Source organism: Hylobates moloch, unplaced genomic scaffold (genome assembly GCF_009828535.3).
Source record: "Hylobates moloch isolate HMO894 unplaced genomic scaffold, HMol_V3 SCAFFOLD_1, whole genome shotgun sequence".
NCBI lineage: Eukaryota > Metazoa > Chordata > Mammalia > Primates > Hylobatidae > Hylobates > Hylobates moloch.
In genome coordinates this window covers 53132962-53150858 of record NW_026652276.1, presented here as the reverse complement: position 1 = coordinate 53150858, position 17897 = coordinate 53132962, and the positions used below count along the sequence as shown (strand labels likewise).

Below are 17897 nucleotides of genomic sequence, written 5' to 3'. Positions count from 1 at the left end.
GTTCACCAATGTAAATCAGAGTCAACTGGAGAGCTCTAAAAACATACAGATGCCCAGACTCCATCCAAAATTCCTAGATATTTGGAAAGTATGGGGGGTCTAGAATCTATACTAGTCACAAGATCTTAGGTGATTCTTTATACCATTTTTTATCAACACTGATCTGTGGCTTGCTTACCAACTACCCTATGAGTCATGGTCCAAGTATATATTGTGTTAGTCAATATTAAAAATTCACTAACTCTATGAATCTACCAATGTACATATGTAGAAAGAGATATACTCTTCAAACTAAAGCTTCAGTTTAGTTTGAATAAAAGATATAGGTGTCAAAATTTATCTAAAGACAAGTAGCAAAGAAAATGTAGCCTAATATTTATGTTCCATTCAGTCTTCTTGGCTTCACAGTCTACTCAGAAATGAACAATAACCAAAGTGGATCTAGTCACACAACTATATTTTGTCCATTGAAACCATAAGATCTAGGCCACTAAAAGTAGTTGACCTTTTTGCTCACTGAGGTAGGGACCATAAAACTCCTAATAGTGGTGCTTCCTTATATCCTTCATAGCAGAACTCAATTCAGTAGAGTATATTGCCAGCACCACCCAGGTAAGGGCTACATTTGCTAGCCCCTCTTGAAGTTTTGTGTGACCATATGACTAAATTCTGGCCAACTGTAAGTAAGTTTAAATGTTATGAAGACTTTAAAGTCTTCATAAAAGGGGGCAGGGTGGGGAATGGCTCACAGTTTTTGTTTTCCATCCTCTATCCACATGCCTAGAAAGTACATGCAATGGCTGGAGCTTCAGCAGCCATTTAGGATCACAAAAATAAATAAATAAAAAATACCTAGAGATATGGGAGCCAGGAGAGGTAGAAAAAGCCTCAGTCCCTGATGACTTTGTAGAGCCAATATGCCAGCTTTCACTACCTGCTTAAAAGCATTGCTTTATATTTTAAAAAGAAAAGCTTTTTTTTTTTTTTTTTTTGAGACAGAGTCTCACTCTGTCACCCAGACTGGAGTGCAGTGGCATGGTCTCAGCTCACTGCAACCTCTGCCTCCTGGGTTCAAGCAACTCTAGTGCCTCAGTCTCCTGAGTAGCTGGGACTACAGGCATGCACCACCATGCCTACCTAATTTTTGTATTTTGGGTAGAGACGGAGTTTTGCCATATTGGCCAGGCTGGTCTCGGACTCCTGACCTCAGGTAATCCACCCACTTCGGCCTCCCAAAGTGCTGGGATTACAGGCATGAGCCACTGCGCCTGGCCAGAAAACCTTTTTTTGTTTGTTTAAACTACTGCGTTCTGCTACATGTGCCCACTATAAAAGTCTGAATGTCCTACATGTTTCATAGCATGTATTTCAACAGTAATGAGTTTAAAATAATTTATGAGTTAACATGTATATTAAGCTATGTATACATATTTATACATATTGTGTACCTCCTTTAAAATTATGTCATCCAAATACTATTGAGTGTTAACTATCTGCTTCCTTTGTGTCGTAACAATGAGATAAATGGCAGACATATCATAAAAATGCAAGAGACCATGACATAGACTGTCAGCCCCTCATCTCTCAGTAATCAAAAGTTAGCTTGGGTCCAGGAGGATATCAGTGTAGGATTGCAACATGATGGCTGTAAATTCATGGGCTGTGAGCCAAATATATACTCAGATATATTTTATTTGTCATATGCAATATCTTCTGAAAATGTTAATTATGAATGCCTTAAAGCGGGCATGCACCTTCAGTTCTCCACAGGCCCCATCATCACCTGTTGATGTACAAACACTGGCTTGCTTCACTTGTTTATATTACCTACCTGGCCTCTGAAAGCATTGATGTTTACAGTATTTGGAAACAAAATAATACATTTCTGCACCTTCCCTTCTCCATTGCTTATCCCATGTTGAATACAATGATTCACAACAAAGATTATTTTCTAAAATTAAGCATGCCTACTTCTAATAAGAATATATATAGCTCACTAGATGCTAGGCATTAACTTAGGAATATAAATACACTGTAAATGCTCTAGCATTTTCCTTAACACAAATGTGGAATCTTTCGAAGACCACCACCCCAATGCACACACACTCTCACCACACGCACACACTCTTTAAAAGCTGATTTTGTCATTTTAACTCCCTGATTTTTCACACACACACATACACCCACACAAACTCTTTAAAAGCTGATTTTTTTCATTTTAACTCCCTAATTTTTGTTACATTAGTTTTAACTAAAGTCAGCCCAACTCTCAAACTTTCTCCTTTCAGTTTCTTATAAATTTAGAAAATCAAGTCAGTTCTTAAAACTCAGTGAGAATGGAACTGATTTTGGCTTAAAATGCCTAAAACTTTATTTATTTACTTTTATCTTCTCATTCATGTGTTTCTATCAGGCGGGCACACTCAGATTATATTTTACATTTCTGGTAAATAACCACAGTCAAGTAAATGGAAATATACCCTGAAGTCATAAAAAGAAAGAAAAAATAAAAACTTACTAATATGCACTTACATGCAAAAACAGATCTCTACATTTTGAAGAAGACATATTTGTACAAAATGTAAATATCAGATTATGTGACTGTTATAGATAAAATTTGAAAAATGTACTTGCTTTTAATGTGTGCCTTAGATATTTCTTTAATTTAAAGCATCGGTCTGAGCTTACTCTTCCCCAAACTCAAAATCAAATGGAGTTTCTAAATTATGACACCTTTATTAAGCTTGTGATAGACCTGAACAAGGAAAAGAAAGTATTGCCAAGTATCCATACTATATCAGCTTAAACCAAAATATGCATAGTAAGTAAGTACAATATAAGTTAAGCAGCTCTGAATATAGTATACTCTGGAACTCTTTTCTCTATTATCTTAGATTAGGGCAATGATGACTTTCGTTTGCTGTTGAATTTTTATCACTTATATTCTCTTAAGTTGAGAAATAAAATACTGGAATTTTTTACAACACATATGCAAGCAATTACACATTCTGTAAAATTTGATGTTTGGAATTCCATTTTCTGTGCTATTTGGTTATACTGGTTGCGGGGGGCACTGGGGTTGGATTGGAGTTGGGGACTTTTTTGCATCAAGCATCACATTCCTTACATTTATGTCAATTACTATTAAGAAAAATTATCTGTTCATTTTTCAAAAACACCTACAGAGTAATTATAACTATTTGGGAATGTCTTTTAAAATATGGCCTATTTCATGTACCTTGTGAAACATTCCTTTCATTTATTCACATATTCAATTATTTCCATACTTTATTAAAGTACTTTATTTATTTTAACATAAATTAACAAAGAAAGTGGTATTAAAGGTTTTAAATTAAAATTGGTTGTTTTGGTGGGGGAGGGGAGTAAACTGTTCTTTTTAGAGTCAAATTTTCAATTTCTATTGTAATTTTTCTGTATTTTTCTCCTCCTGTTTTCTTACTTCTACTTTCTATTCAATTATTTTTGCCACCCTTCCAAACAACACATGCTTTTTACGCCATTACAAAGAAACTCAAAAGTTTTTACCTTTTATAAATTACCTCATATTTTAAAAACATAAAATGTAACATAAAAAGTTCCAAGTCTTAGAAAGTGCCCCCTCTATGGGACTCCTGATAGACTGTTGGATATTCATCTACAAATTTGTATTTTCACTTTTTAAGCTTTTTAGAACTTCTGATCTCTAGATTAATTTTATAAACTTTTTGAAAGCAAAAACACACAGAAGCAGGTATTTGTTCTAAAAATATAGATATACACATATATATATACATATATACTTGTATGTTATGTGTCTATATATGAAAGTAATAGAAAAGGTTAATGAATGTCCAAAGTTTTAAAAGCTTGAGTTTGATGTTAAATGGTTGAGTTGATGAAAATCTACAGTGGCTTATTTTAAAGGAGTACATGTCTGTATTTGAAATTGCAACCCTCAAGAGTAAAGATTTAACAGAGGAATCAATTTAAATATTTTCTTATATACTACAACAGCTATGCATTTTTGCTTAACCATACCATATAACCCAACTGTAACACATGAAAATTGCATAGGAAAAAAATTTGGTCACCAGGCAAGATTTATCTTAAAAAAAAAAAGCTTGTGTCTAAGGGGTAATGTCCATGCAAATATTCCATGCCAAATAAGATATATACAAGGCATGCTGATTTCCTGCCTTCCGCCATCCAACCGGGAACCACCACTGTCCTGTTAATCAAGCCAGTAGGGTGGGAAAATACCACTGTTTAAGAAATCTGGCTTCTATCAGCCTCTGTCATGGAGAAACAAACGAGACTGCCTCCCAGTAAGCAAAAGTGATCACATTTTCACAAATGAAAATGGTAAAAAGAAGTGTAAATTGTTAAAGAGGAAAGAATGAGGAGCCAAAGACAAAGAAAAATCAAAGCTATCAGAGTTGCTGCCGAGGTTTTACTAAACAAAGAATTTTATGAAGCAGCTGAAGTTCAGTACAAAAAGACTCCACCCTACCCAGCTTCTGCCGCGACTTTTCCTTGCTCTGAAAACTCCAGCCCACAGAACAGAACTCCTCTAACTAAAATGCCTTTAGTGCTCCGTTTTAAGCATTCACTCTTTTCTTCTTTTAAACGTTCCACTCTCACACTCAGCCAAAAGGACTTATTGTAGGCTTTCCCAGAAAAATTTAGTAGTGTACTCTCTCCAACGGCAGATCTAGAAGCTCCGGATTTACAAACATCCCAATTGTCTTTCAAGTCGTTTTCCAGGTGCAAATCCGTCAGCCCCCTTCTCAAACTTCAAACCAGAACCTCCTCTTCACGCTCTTCCTGAGGCTTAACATTCCACCTATTTCCCAAACCGTGCAATAAACACTACAGGCAAAGCAAATGGCAAACTCACCATCTTCGTCTTCTTCCTGGGCTTTTATTGAGACAAATTGCCCTAATAAAACAATAAGAATGAGGAGAGGTCTTGTTTCCGCCCAGTTTGCCATCATGTCTAAATATTAGACATGTGGGTTCTCCTGAGAGTGAAAAGTAGATTCTGAGGTTATTGTAGCACCATGAAGTCAGCTGTGGGCTCTTCTTTCAGCACCAGCCCCAGGGCAGCCTCTGCAAACCCCCTTTTTCAGCACCAGCTCCAGCACAGTCTGCGAAAACTTTTTTCAAGCGATGCAGCTTTAAATAGGAAGAATGCTGCCTCCACTTCTTTTCCTGCCCCTTTTCAGCTTGTTCAGGCTCATAACCATCCAGTGTCTGCCAAGCAACGGTCTGATTGATGGTAAACAACCAAATCAGAACATGCGTCTCTGTGCCTGAACTTTCCCTATTTCATTTAACTTTTAAGCATAGATGGGGCTTAATAACAGAAACAAACATTTGTTTCTCTTTTGTTTTATTTTTTAAGAAAGGCTGTTAGAAGAAAAGCGTTCTATTTTCCCCTCCCTAACCCTTCCCCCCAGACACACACCCTTTAACTTTTCCCCTATAAGCTGAAAAAGACATTCCGAAGGAAATCCAGCCTTTTACCCTAGTTTTTTTATATTTAGATAATTCAAGACTCTCTTCTCCACCTTAAATCTTTAAAGAATCACATTTTAACCCTTTCTTTTGACTGAATAGGGAGCATTCTTATCCCCTTCTCAGATTCGGTTTCTTTTCCCATACTCTGGAAGGGGATTATTAGAATGTTGCCCAGGTAAAGTCCAGGTAAGAAAAACATTTTGGATAAATGAATTTGTGATACATTGTAATCTGAATTAAGAAGGCAGGTCCTTTCCTAATTTCTCCACATCTCTTGTTAAGGGGCCACATCTTCAGGTTCCTCTTGTCCCGGAGAGTTTTACCATGTTGAAAAATAGTGTACTAAGCAGTGCAGAGGAATGGGAAGTACTCTACCTTTGGATGAAAAAAGGCTTGCTTCTGCCTTTTGTGAGTGGTTCTGCCACTCAATAATTTTGTAAATGTGCACATAGTCCTTTATCTCTGTGCACTCCAATTTTCTCATTTGAGAAAAGGGCTTTACCCTGACCAGTGTACAGGGTTTAGTGACACTAAAATGAGTAATGTATTATTAATGAAGTTCTAAATTGCAAAGAGCTACATAAAAGTAGATGGTGGTATTATTAGCTCTAAGCCAGCTTTGCAGGGAATATGATAGCCCCAGTTGCACATGCATTTTAAGGACAATTATCGATGAACTTTTGTGCCACCCTCACACTTGCCAAGATCTTAATGACCTTAGAGAGTTCTATATAATCTAATGTATTTGCCACCTTGAGTCTCCCTAGAATCAGAATGGATGTTCTATACAATACAAGTGAGTCAATTGTTTATAATTATTGGGCAACAGGTGCCTTGCACTGTGCTAAGCACTGGGCGGAAAGGATGACATAAAAGAAATAAAAGACATACCCATCACCTTCAAGGAACATATGTAGGTGTTGAGAAACTAAATTTACAAGAAATAAAGATACATAAGCCAGAGCATATAAATATGTGAGGGATGCATTAAGCCCAGAGAAAGGAGAAATTATAAAATGAGATTAGGCAAGTAAGACATTATTATTAGTTTTCTTAATAGAAGAAATCCAAGAACCTTTGCATTTTAGCTTTGGAACTAGACTCTGGATAAATATTCCAGTGGAGGTCAACTTTCCCGGTTGTTTCCAGCTTTCTAACCCTGTACCCCTCAGTTTATCTTTTCATTTAGACATGTCCCATTTCAATGACTTCTGTCACCACCACACTGTTCTCAGGGGTGCCCTTCCACTTAATGAATGGGCTAAGTAAGGACCAAAAATCACCTTTCAGTTAATTCTTTCTAGAATATCTTAGGCTAGGACTTGAAATCCATCTGACTATATATTCAAAGATAACAGGAAGATAAGTAAATGTGGGGGGGAGGAATTAACCTTTCTCTGAGCTTGCCAGTCCTATTCTACCATGAGGCAATTTTAGACCAATACCACCCTGATACCGAAGGGCTGGCACAATTTTCAGGCACCTTGTGCAGCATTTTTACTGAAGTGCAAGACAGCAGACATTTATGGAGAATCTACAACTCTCAGATCCTATGCTGGAGATAAAACAATGATGAGATAAGATTGCAGGACTTGTAGCAGAGTCAGTGTATGGAACACTCAGTGGCTGCTCAGATCAGTAGTTTAGTATCTGTTATCTGTTAATAAAGTTGTTTTAAATTTAACTATAAACATGGCTTATATAAGAAAGGTTAAAACCACCATGCAGTCTCTCACGGTTGCCACCAGTTTCAGTCTCCTCTTCCCACCCTACTGAAAGCCCATGGTATGACAGAAGCATAGCAAATATTTGTCAGAAGACCTGAGATAAGTAAATATTCCATATTGTCCTTGTGAACTCTTGAAATCTTATTGCAATCAAGTCATAAATAGCAAAGTATTTTGCAACTTGGGCTTTTTCTCTATGTCTGGTTTTAGGGTCCCACATTACAATTTGGAAAAGACTAAAATATACGCAGGTATTGACCAGGAATGTCTGTTTAATATATGTGGTTGAATTCAGAATAGAGGACAATGCCATTTCTTAGTCCTTAAAGAAGTGATTATAGACCTCACTGCTGCAGTGGGGTACTCAGAAATCTGTCCCAATTCCAGTGAAGCCTATCCTAACAGTGTATGTTTTGTAATAATATGTGCTAGTGGGTGAATATTTTCCAATTCTCACGGCAACCCTGAAAGGTACTTATTATTTTTCTCAAATCATATATAGGCGATTACCATTCAAAGATGTTTACTTGCTCAAGTTTGCTCACCTAATAAGCAGTAAATCTAGGGTTCCACTTCAGTGATGTCTGACTCCAGAGTGAATGTTCTCACCCCTTTTTAGCTCTTTTTAGACCTACTTGACACTCAAACTTCTATTACCACCACACTGTCCCCAGGAGGAGCCTACTTCCAATTAATGAATGGGCTGAGTAAGCACCAAAAATCACCCTTCAGCTATTTCTTTCTGGAATATATGAGAAAATCAGGACTTGTAAACCACCTTGCTAAATATTCAGGAAGAATAACAGAAAAACAAATAATAAAAATCAAAGGTTCTTGTATTTCTTCCACCAAGAAAAGTGATAATAATGCCTTACTTACCTAATCTCATTTTATAATCTTCCCTTTCTCCAAACTTCTGCTGAGCTTAATGCATGCCACACATATTTATATGCTCTGGCTTATAAGAAAAGTTGTCTCAGCACCCTTTCAGGGTTCATCTCTCCCTCTGCACTCCTTATCCCATTTCTTCAAATCTCCTTGCAGATGTTACTCTGTCAGTGTCTCCTCCTCTCTTCTCTACCTTCCACCTTTCTTCTTCTGCTAGTACCTTTCCTACAGCCTGTGAAGCTGCTCCTCACTAATAGCCGATCTTGAAAATAAAAAAAGAAGGGGAGATTTCCCTTAACCTCACATCTTCTGTGGTCTCTTTTTCCCTTCCACTCCTTCTTCTTTCAGTAATCCTCTATCCCCGTATCAGGATCTTATTTCTAGCACTCTCGTATAGATTGCACTGCCAGAGACACCAACATCCCTTTGTTGATAAACCCAAAGATCTTTCTTCTTTCCCCTCCTAACAGTTGACATTCTGATTACTCCCTTAATACTGAAACTTTTTCCATTCATGGCTTCCCTGGTCTCACATACTCCTTTTATGCCTCCTGCTTTGCTAGTCAAACTTCCTTTTCTAATTCCTCTCAGGAAGTCATCTATGCTCTCCAGTCTTGTACTATCAGCTTTTTTCTCTTCTTGTCCATTGACTTGGGGTATATTAACTATTAAATTAAATCCCTTGACTTTATTTCTGTTTACATGTTAATGACTCCTAGTCAAGGCTTTCCTCTTGAGCTACAGACCTATATTTTCCAAGTGCCTCAATTAAACATCTCCCACTGAAGAAGCATAAAACTCAGAATCCAAAATGAAACCATTATCTGCAATTGTTCTTTATACCAATTAACACTACCACCATCATCTTAGTCCCAAAGAGGGAAGGATACTCTTCATTTTCCCTCAACCTTCATCTTATTACTCACCAAGTCCTCTGGATTTTGTTATGCATTCTTTCATTCAATTACCCCTCTTTCTAAGAAAGCTGACTCCCAGTTACCTACAAAACATAATAACATGAGTTTAAGATAATAATAATAATGCATGCCTATTTCTTGGTTCCAATCTTCTGCTTTCCTCTCGTTGTTTTATCCAGAGGAAACAGATTCTCCCATACACATAAAGCAGTTTCACACCTCATAATTTTACTCAGGCTCTGACCTTTGCCTGAAATAACCACCTCCCTGGTCAAATTTATTCCCTCGTTTAACAAATATTTATTGAGGGTCTATTATTTGTCAGGTTCTAATGAAGGCACTAAGGATATGTAGCTGTGAACAACACAGACAAGGTCCCTGATTCCACACAGCTTACAATCTTGAGTGGAAAAACAGCAATAAACAAGTAGGCAAATATACAAACAAGGTGATCTTAGACAATTAAATGCTGTGAAAGAAATAAACAGTCAGTTATTTAAGAGTTGCTCAGGAGTTGGTAGCAGAAGGGATGCTTCAATAGTGCCATTGGGAAAGATGGCATTTTAAGGAAGCAACAGTGAACTTGAGACCTAAAATTTGAAAAAAAAAAAAAAAAAAAAAATCACTGGAAAACAGAAAAGAAGACATTTCAAGCTAAAGAAACAGCAAGTGGGAACAGCCTGGACTGGTGTATGTGTTTTCTATTGCTGCCATAAAAATTACTACTGACTATGGCATAAAACACTAATATATTTCAGAAGGTCATAAATCTGACATGGATCTCATTGGGATAAAATCAAACTGTTAGCAGGGCTGCATTCCTTTTTGGGGTGCTTGGGGAAAATCCATTTCCTTGTTTTTTGAACTTTTAGAAGTTACCTGCATTGCTTGTTTTGTGGCCTCTTCCTTCATCTGCAAAGCCAGCAACATAGCATATTCCTGACATGTCTTTGTTGTCACATTTTTCCATGACTACAAACTGGAAAGGACTTTTAAGGACCCATGTGACTACATTGGGCCCATCTGTATATTCCAGGATAGTTTCCCTCATCTCAAAGACTTTAATCACATCAGCCAAGTCCTTTCTGATGTGTAAGGTAACATACTCACAGGTTCTAGGGATCAGGACGTGAGCGGATCTTTGGGGGCTATTATTCTTTCTATACCATAGACAGAAATAAACTTTGATTGTGTAAAAGTAGGCAGAAAGCCATTATGGCTAGCATGATATAAGATTGGACACGAGGTTTTATCATTAATTCCTTGTCGGTCACGGGGAAGAATTTAAATTTTTTTCCTAAATGCAATGAGAAATCAACAAAGCATCGTTATACAAACAAATGGCATATTCTAAATATGCTTTTTTTTTTTTTTTTTTTGAGACAGAGTCTTGCCCTGTCGCCCAGGCTGGAGTGCAATGGCATGATCTTGGCTCACTACAACCTCTGCCTCCCGGGTTCAAGCGATTCTCCTGCCTCAGCCTCCCAAGTAGCTGGGATTACAGGCACGCACCACTATGCCCCGCTAATTTATTGTATCTTTAGTAGAGATGGGGTTTCACCATGTTGGCCAGGCTGGTCTCAAACTTCTGACCTTGTGATCTGCCCGCCTCAGCCTCCCAAAGTGCTGGGATTACAGGCGTGAGCCAGTGCGCCCAACCCTAATATGCTAATTTTTAAAAGATCCGTATGGCATGGGAGAAACGTATTATGTGAAGGCAAAGATAGAAGCAGGGACACCAGTTAGAAGTACTCTTACTACAAATGAGAAATAATGGAGTCCTAAAAAAAGGACAGTGGAAATAGAAAGAAGCAGAAAGATTCAGGATGTATTTTGAAAATAACATTTCTGATGGATTACAAAGAGCTAGAAAAAAAATGAGAAATTGAGGAAGACACTTTTGCTGATTGAGTGGATGATACAGCTGGCAAAGCTCAACCATTGCCTCCCCTGACAAACGGGTCTGCTTCTTCATAAATCCCATCAGCATGTTCTGTGTAGACCTCTATTAACATCACACTATATTTACCTGTCTGTTTCCCTTATCATATTGAAACCTTCCTGAGATTAAAGGCATTGCTGGGTCATTGTTTGCTTGATAGCTATTTCCTGAACATACATTGTTTGATAAGGAATCAATAGAAAATGATGATTGAATGACCATGAGACAAGTGGCAGTGAACATAAATAAATGTCATTCCAAGGTGTCAATCCCGGAGAACCAGGAAAATGATTGTCCTAGAGAAAGAAATATCTAAGCAAGGAGGGGAAACTAGTAATACAGCAGGAGAGCATAGAAATGATTAGGTGCATCTGTGCACATATATGCTTCGAAATAGCAAACCGTAATTTTTTTTTTTTTTCTTAAGAGTGGTAGTCTCGCTCTCTCGCCCAGGCTGGAGTGCAGTGGCACGATCACAGCTTACTGCATCCTCGAACTCCTGAGCTCAAGGGATCCTCTCACCTCAGGCTCCTGGGCACGCACCATCACAATCAGCTATTTTTTTTAACTTTTTTGTAGAGACGGGTCTCTCCATCTTGCACAGGCTGGTTTCTAATTCCTGGGCTCAAATAATCCTCCTGCCTCAGCCTCCCAAAGTGCTGGGATTACAGACATGAGCCACCTTACCAAGGCAACAAACCATAATTTTTGAACAGAAAAAGACTGCATATTGTGAATATACTTTTTTCTCACTGAAAGCCACTATGAAAATAATAACCAGAACAATAATAATAATGGTTAGACTGTATTAAGTACTTACTATGTGTCAAATACTGTGTCAGTACTTTAAATGTATCAATTAATTTAATCCTAAAATCAACACTGTGGGGTAAGTGCTATTTTTTTTCGTATTCTACAGATGAGGAAGGAAATTGAGGCTAATAAAAAAACTAATTTGCATCAAATTGCACGTGAAGGAATGACTATTAACAGATCCTGCTTTGAAATCCTGGCTGCACAGTTTTTTCTCTTAACAAGGAGGTTCAAACAAACTATGTGATGTTTATTTTCATAGCTTAAGCTCCATCACTGCTTTTTTAAAAAATTACAATATTCAGAGACTCACTCAAAATGTCATTATAATAATATCTTTTCAAGGAAAACAAATGCATGTACCAATGAATTTAATTATCAATGCTATCTATATCCAAACTTTATAAATATGTTACCTCTATCTGAAAATCTCTGCTGAAAATATATCTTTAACATTTAGACATTATTAAAGATATTTCCTTTTTTGTATTAGAAATTTTTACCTTCATTCTAACATTCTTACGATATGAATTTTCATTTTAATCTGAATACTTATATTTTAACTTAGTCATATTTTGAGAAAACTTTGCATTTTACATTTTAGAATATTGTGCTGTCTCCTAAGGCATCAACAGTTACATTTAGAGATTATGGAGAGTCTTGTGAGCCAAGATCATAAATAATATGAGAGCTTGGCTTGTGTGGCACTCTTCTCTTTACATACTATTCCAGCTCACACATACTCTTTGAGACTTATAATAACTCAGTGAAATAATATGCACCAGATGATTGCTCCCATTTTATATTGAGATTCAGAGATATTAAGTGACTTGTCAGAAGTCACACAATATAATGAATGGCCTCCTATATTGGTTTTCAAGACCTCGCACTCTATCCACTGTACCTTGATAATTAAACTGCAATTCAAATTTTATGAACTAGGAAGATAGCAACAAAAATGTCTGCAGATATGTGGTGGCTATGAGCCAGACACAGTCTAAATGCTGGCCCCACCACTTACTACCTGGGTGATGATGAAAAAATCACGTCTTTTCTGCTTTTCAATTTCCTCATCTGAAAAATGGGGATAATAATATTACCTACCTTATTGGTAATTGTTGTATTAAATGAGTTGACATTTATAAAACTCTTGGAACAATTTCTGGCATAGAGGTAATATTACATAAGTGCTGGTTAAATAAAAATAAGAAACTGTTAGCGTTTCTTCTAAAAAACATATAATGTGTCATTAGTTTAAAATGTTACTATTGGCTGGGCATGGTGGCTCACACCTGTAATCCCAGCACTTTGGGAGGCCAAGGCGGGTGGATCACAAGGTCAGGAGATCGAGAGCATCCTGGCGAACATGGTGAGACTCCGTCTCTACTAAAAATACAAAAAAATTAGCCGGGCGTGGTGGCGGGTGCCTGTAGTCCCACCTACTCGGGAGGCTGAGGCAAAAGAATGGCGTGAACCTGGGAGGCAGAGCTTGCAGTGAGCCTAGATTGCACCACTGCACTCCAGCCTGGGCGACAGAGCGAGACTCTGTCTCAAAAAAAAAAAAAAAAAGTTACTATTAAAATTTACTTAAAGACCAAAAACCCAGGCTAACTAGAGGGAAGTTTAATCATGTACCACACTATATTCCACTCACCCTCTCATTCTGCTGTGTTTTCCTTCTTTTATGTGTATTGAGACGTGGTTTACATAATTTCATCTTTTTAGGTGTACAGTTCTTTGAGTTTTAGCAAATGTATACAATGTACACAATAATGTGACTGCCATTATATGATATTTTCTTCACTGCAAAAAGTTCCACCATTTGGAGTCAATCTCTTTCTTCCATTCCCATCCCTGGCACCATTGATCCATTTTCCATTTCTTTAGTTTTGCCTTTCTACAATGTTATATAAATGAAATCACACCATATGTAGCTTTTTGTGCTGATTCCAAGATTCATCCATGCTGTTGCATGCATAAGCAGTTCATTCCTTTCTTTAAAGCTTTTATGTTTACATTTTTAAAATTTATTTCCTCATTCTTAATCATTCATCCATCAGTTATTTTTTAAGCCTAATAAATCTTGAGACATGGATGATTGTTTGTATTGGAATAGACAATTCTCTGTAGCTAAATTGAGAGTCCATGAGTCAAGGCTTCCCCTGAGAGAAGCTTTTTAAATGGCAGGACTAGGCACAGGCTACAAAGGGGAAATTGTCCAGAAACGCAATGGCACCAAAGACCTCCTATAAGAAATGAGTGTGCTATGCTCCACGTCCTGCTTTTAAAAAGTTAAAGGCCTAAGTCTCAAGTTGTATCTCAACAAATAAGGAGTCATTCATCTCAACAGGATCTGAGTTCTAGCATTGTTCAGTTGACAATTACGTGGCGACCAGAGGTCTGGAAAACGTGTCTTTTCTTGGTATGGAGAGGGCAGCACAGGGTAGGGAAGTCAAAGTGATATATTTTTTCATATTTAGTCCATCAGTATTTTGTTTAATACTTTAAAGACTCTTGTGTATTGGAGAAAACTATCTCTTCTACTACTTCAGTGAAATTAATTCTGTTTTGCAGATTTATAGAATTTTCTGTCTTTGAGAGAAGATGAAAGGAGTTTTTTTATAAATTGGCCCTTGAGAGAAAAATAGAATTTTATACAAATCTGCCATTTTAAGTGCCATTTCTGTTGTATTTTTGTGTCCTGTATTTGAATGAAATAATTGCACTAGCCCTCAACATGCCAAAAGAATTCAATACCAAATTCTTTGAAAATACTTTTTTAGAAAATCTGAGTAATAAAAATATTCATCCCTCTCTTCTTCTCCTGATATAGATGTATCAAATGGGAAATGGCCAGCAGTGATCAAGTCTTGATTAATACTGAAAAGCGGAAGCTTGTGCTCACAATCCCTGCCATCCCAATTCTTTAAAGTATGTAAGTACTTTAATAATCATTATGAAGCTAAAATGGCATTATTGATTTAAAAAGATATGATGTCCCTGTAATTCCAGTTACTTGGGAGGCCAAGACTGGAGAATCACTTGAGGCCAGGAGTTAGAGACCAGCCTGAGCAACATAATGAGACCCCATCTCTAAAACAAATAATAATAATAAAATAAATTAGCCAGGCATGGTGAGGACCACTTGAGCCTAGGAATTTGAAGTTGCAGTGAGCTATGATCATGCCACTGCACTCCAGCCTGGGTAACAGTACAAGACTCTGTCTCTTAAGTAAAAGGAAAATATGTATGTGTGTGTATATACATATTTCATTTGAATTAGAATTTCTATTTAAATATCTTCAAGTAATCAATGAGTTCACATTGGTATAAATAACAAATATGCATTAAGAAAATCTCTGACCACAGAATTGAAGTCTTAATTATATATTAAAGTATGGTCAGTATATAACCAAGTTTTTCAGTGTCCTAAACATCACAAGGACCCATGCATTGATGATACTGCTTAGAAATCAGCAGCAATCCATATATTTGGCACTAATTAATTTAAACATGTACATATCCATATACTAAAATATACACGCAAAAAAAAGTTGATGAAAGAGCAATTCATAAACTTGATTTTGTGTATGTTCTTAAATTATTCCATCTACATAAATCTGAGTCCTTCTTGACACCCAAGTGTAAGAAAACCAAAGGTCCTGTGAACACTTACTACAAAAAGCGGGGGGTCATTCTTAATACACAGTAAATACTAAAGCAGGTTTCATTCACCAGTTGGAGAGTGTACTATTTTAATGTTTTCTTAAAGTATGTGAGTGATATCATCTCATGAGATTTGGAGGAACATATGGATTTCATTTTGTTGTTTTACAGAGACTTACTTTTGTTTTCTCTGGAATAACTGCAATCAGAAGATATTATTGGAGGAGTAAGATTTTATAAATGTGCCTTGTCCTCCCTTTCAGCATCATCTTCACTTCCATAATTTTGGAATGAAAGGAATCTTGAAAATCCATAAATATAATACACAGCTAACACAGTCAAGGGATACTTAGAGCATTTGGCAATTTGTCTTCCTGTCAATTTACTTTAAAAAAAGTATACACATTTATTTGTAAAAAGAGTTATTTTATTAATTTATTACTTGTAATCAATTTCTAAAGCCCAGCAGTTGACTCCAGAAACCACAATGTACTTAATTTCCTAGATTTTTTTTCTGTATTCTACTCCATTTTTATAAATCTGATAAAATCTCTCCAAATAATTTGGGACATTGAAATTATCAATAGCAGGAAGAATTAAGAAGTTACTGTGCTCCTAATGCAGGAGCATCAGTCGTCACACCCTTGTTTCAAATGTGACTTATTCATCCCAATATGCTCATCCTGCTTAAGATGGGGTTTTGGTTTCAAAAGTTTTATGATTTATATGCAAATCAATGTAATGCACATTTGTTAGAGAGATTACTTTGAGAATGCAGATATGTACAGGATATAGTCCTGGCCCACCAAGGGCTTACGTGGTTTGGTGGTAATAGTCCCAATCACTGATATCTAACACATAATAAAGGAATGAGTTGTATTATACAAACACACAGAAAAATAATAGGAGAACAGGGTATGATAAAAGGACTTGAAGTCACAAGGAACTTGGAAAGAGGTTCTGGGTGTGATAGGATTTAAGCAGAGCTTGAGAAAATGCATAGCACTCCAACAAAGATTGCCTGAAGGGAGATTAGGGAAACCATTTAAAAAAAAAAAACAAAAACCACTCAGGTGGCTTAAAGAAATTGGTTAGTAGCCTAGCAGAGTTAAGACAGCTACAACAGCAGGGACCAAAAACCTAACATTTTCAAATTCTAAGAGGAAAGCATGTTGAATTTACAGTAAAGGAGATAAGAAAAATGCCAGGAAATATTTTAAAAGCTAACTGCAATAGGCCGGGTATTCCCGGCCTCAATAGTGGCTCAAGCCTGTAATCCCAGCACTTTGGGAGGCTGAGGCGGGTAGATCACCTGAGGTCAGGAGTTCGTGACCAGCCTGGCCAACATGTTGAAACCCCATCTCTACTAAAAACACAAAAATTAGCCAGGGATGTTGGGGGGCACCAGTAGTCCCAGCTACTTGGGAGGCTGAGGCACAAGAATCACTTGAACCTGGGAGGCAGAGATTGCAGTGAGCCGAGATTGCACTCCAGCCTGGGTGACAGAGCAAGACTCCATCTCAAAAAATAAATAAATAAATAAAGCTAACTGCAATGAATCTCAACCTTAACAATACTTTCATCTTTTAATGGTCTAGCCAGTATTTCAAGATAATTTATATATTTATCATTATACTTCAGAGTACTTTTATTTTTTTATGATTTTACTAAGCTAATAAACTACTGAACTGGATTCTTCAGAATGCTGTGTCTTGAGGGAGGCACAGAGAGACATCAATAATATCCCCACATCTTTACTCTTGTAAGAAAAAAAAAAAAAGCACTTCTACTACTCTGCATGGTTTTGTTTATTGCACAACCACACCCATATCTTTGCTTCCAAAAGAAGACATAGCTCAAGAAAAAATGTGGATGAATCAGTAACCATACATAGATTTGAATTCTGCTTTTCACATAACAACCTCAACCTATCTTCCAAGCTCATCTCAAAATAGTCATCTTTTTCAGCAGCCTGCATCAACATAGCAGAGAAGTGGAAGATACACATAGGTAGGCTCCTAATTTATGTAAATCTGTGAGGGTTACCAGATCTGCAAAGTAAAATGCTTTACTTTAAAGACAACATATAGTTCCAAATTCCAAATCCTGAAGAAAAGGAAATGAATACCTAACATAATCAAAGTAATTTTAAGTTAAAAAAAAGGAAACAAAAACTTATCTTGTGTCATTAAGAACTTGAAGTGTGACATTTCTGAAAGGACTATTCTACAGAATATTCTCTCTGGAAGTAGGTCTTTGGGAAACATGAGCTTTGATCCTAAAAGCCTCTCACTAACCACTTTACATGAGGATGACCCCATAGGTCCTTCGAGCCCAATTCCTTATTTGCAAAATGAAATGGTAAAAGCCCCTTAATATTTCCAAGTATTGTTACAAGAACATTCATGAATAAGTTTTGTAAAT

At 36.8% G+C, this 17897-nt stretch overlaps 1 protein-coding gene and 1 long non-coding RNA gene across 2 annotated transcripts in view; both read right to left on the bottom strand.

Annotated features, from left to right (window-relative positions):
* The window catches only part of COL5A2 (collagen type V alpha 2 chain), a 150247-nt gene extending 145250 nt beyond the window's left edge, over positions 1–4997 (bottom strand). Inside the window, exon 1 of the mRNA XM_032755185.2 lies at positions 4898–4997. Coding sequence (XP_032611076.1) covers positions 4898–4994 — 97 coding nt within the window. The 5' untranslated portion in view covers positions 4995–4997. The remainder of the gene's footprint in view (positions 1–4897) is intronic.
* A 4105-nt stretch (positions 4998–9102) lies between these two features.
* LOC131383732 (uncharacterized) overlaps positions 9103–17897 on the bottom strand; it is a 244123-nt gene continuing 235328 nt past the window's right edge. Inside the window, exon 5 of the long non-coding RNA XR_009213980.1 lies at positions 9103–9135. This is a non-coding gene — a long non-coding RNA (uncharacterized LOC131383732). The remainder of the gene's footprint in view (positions 9136–17897) is intronic.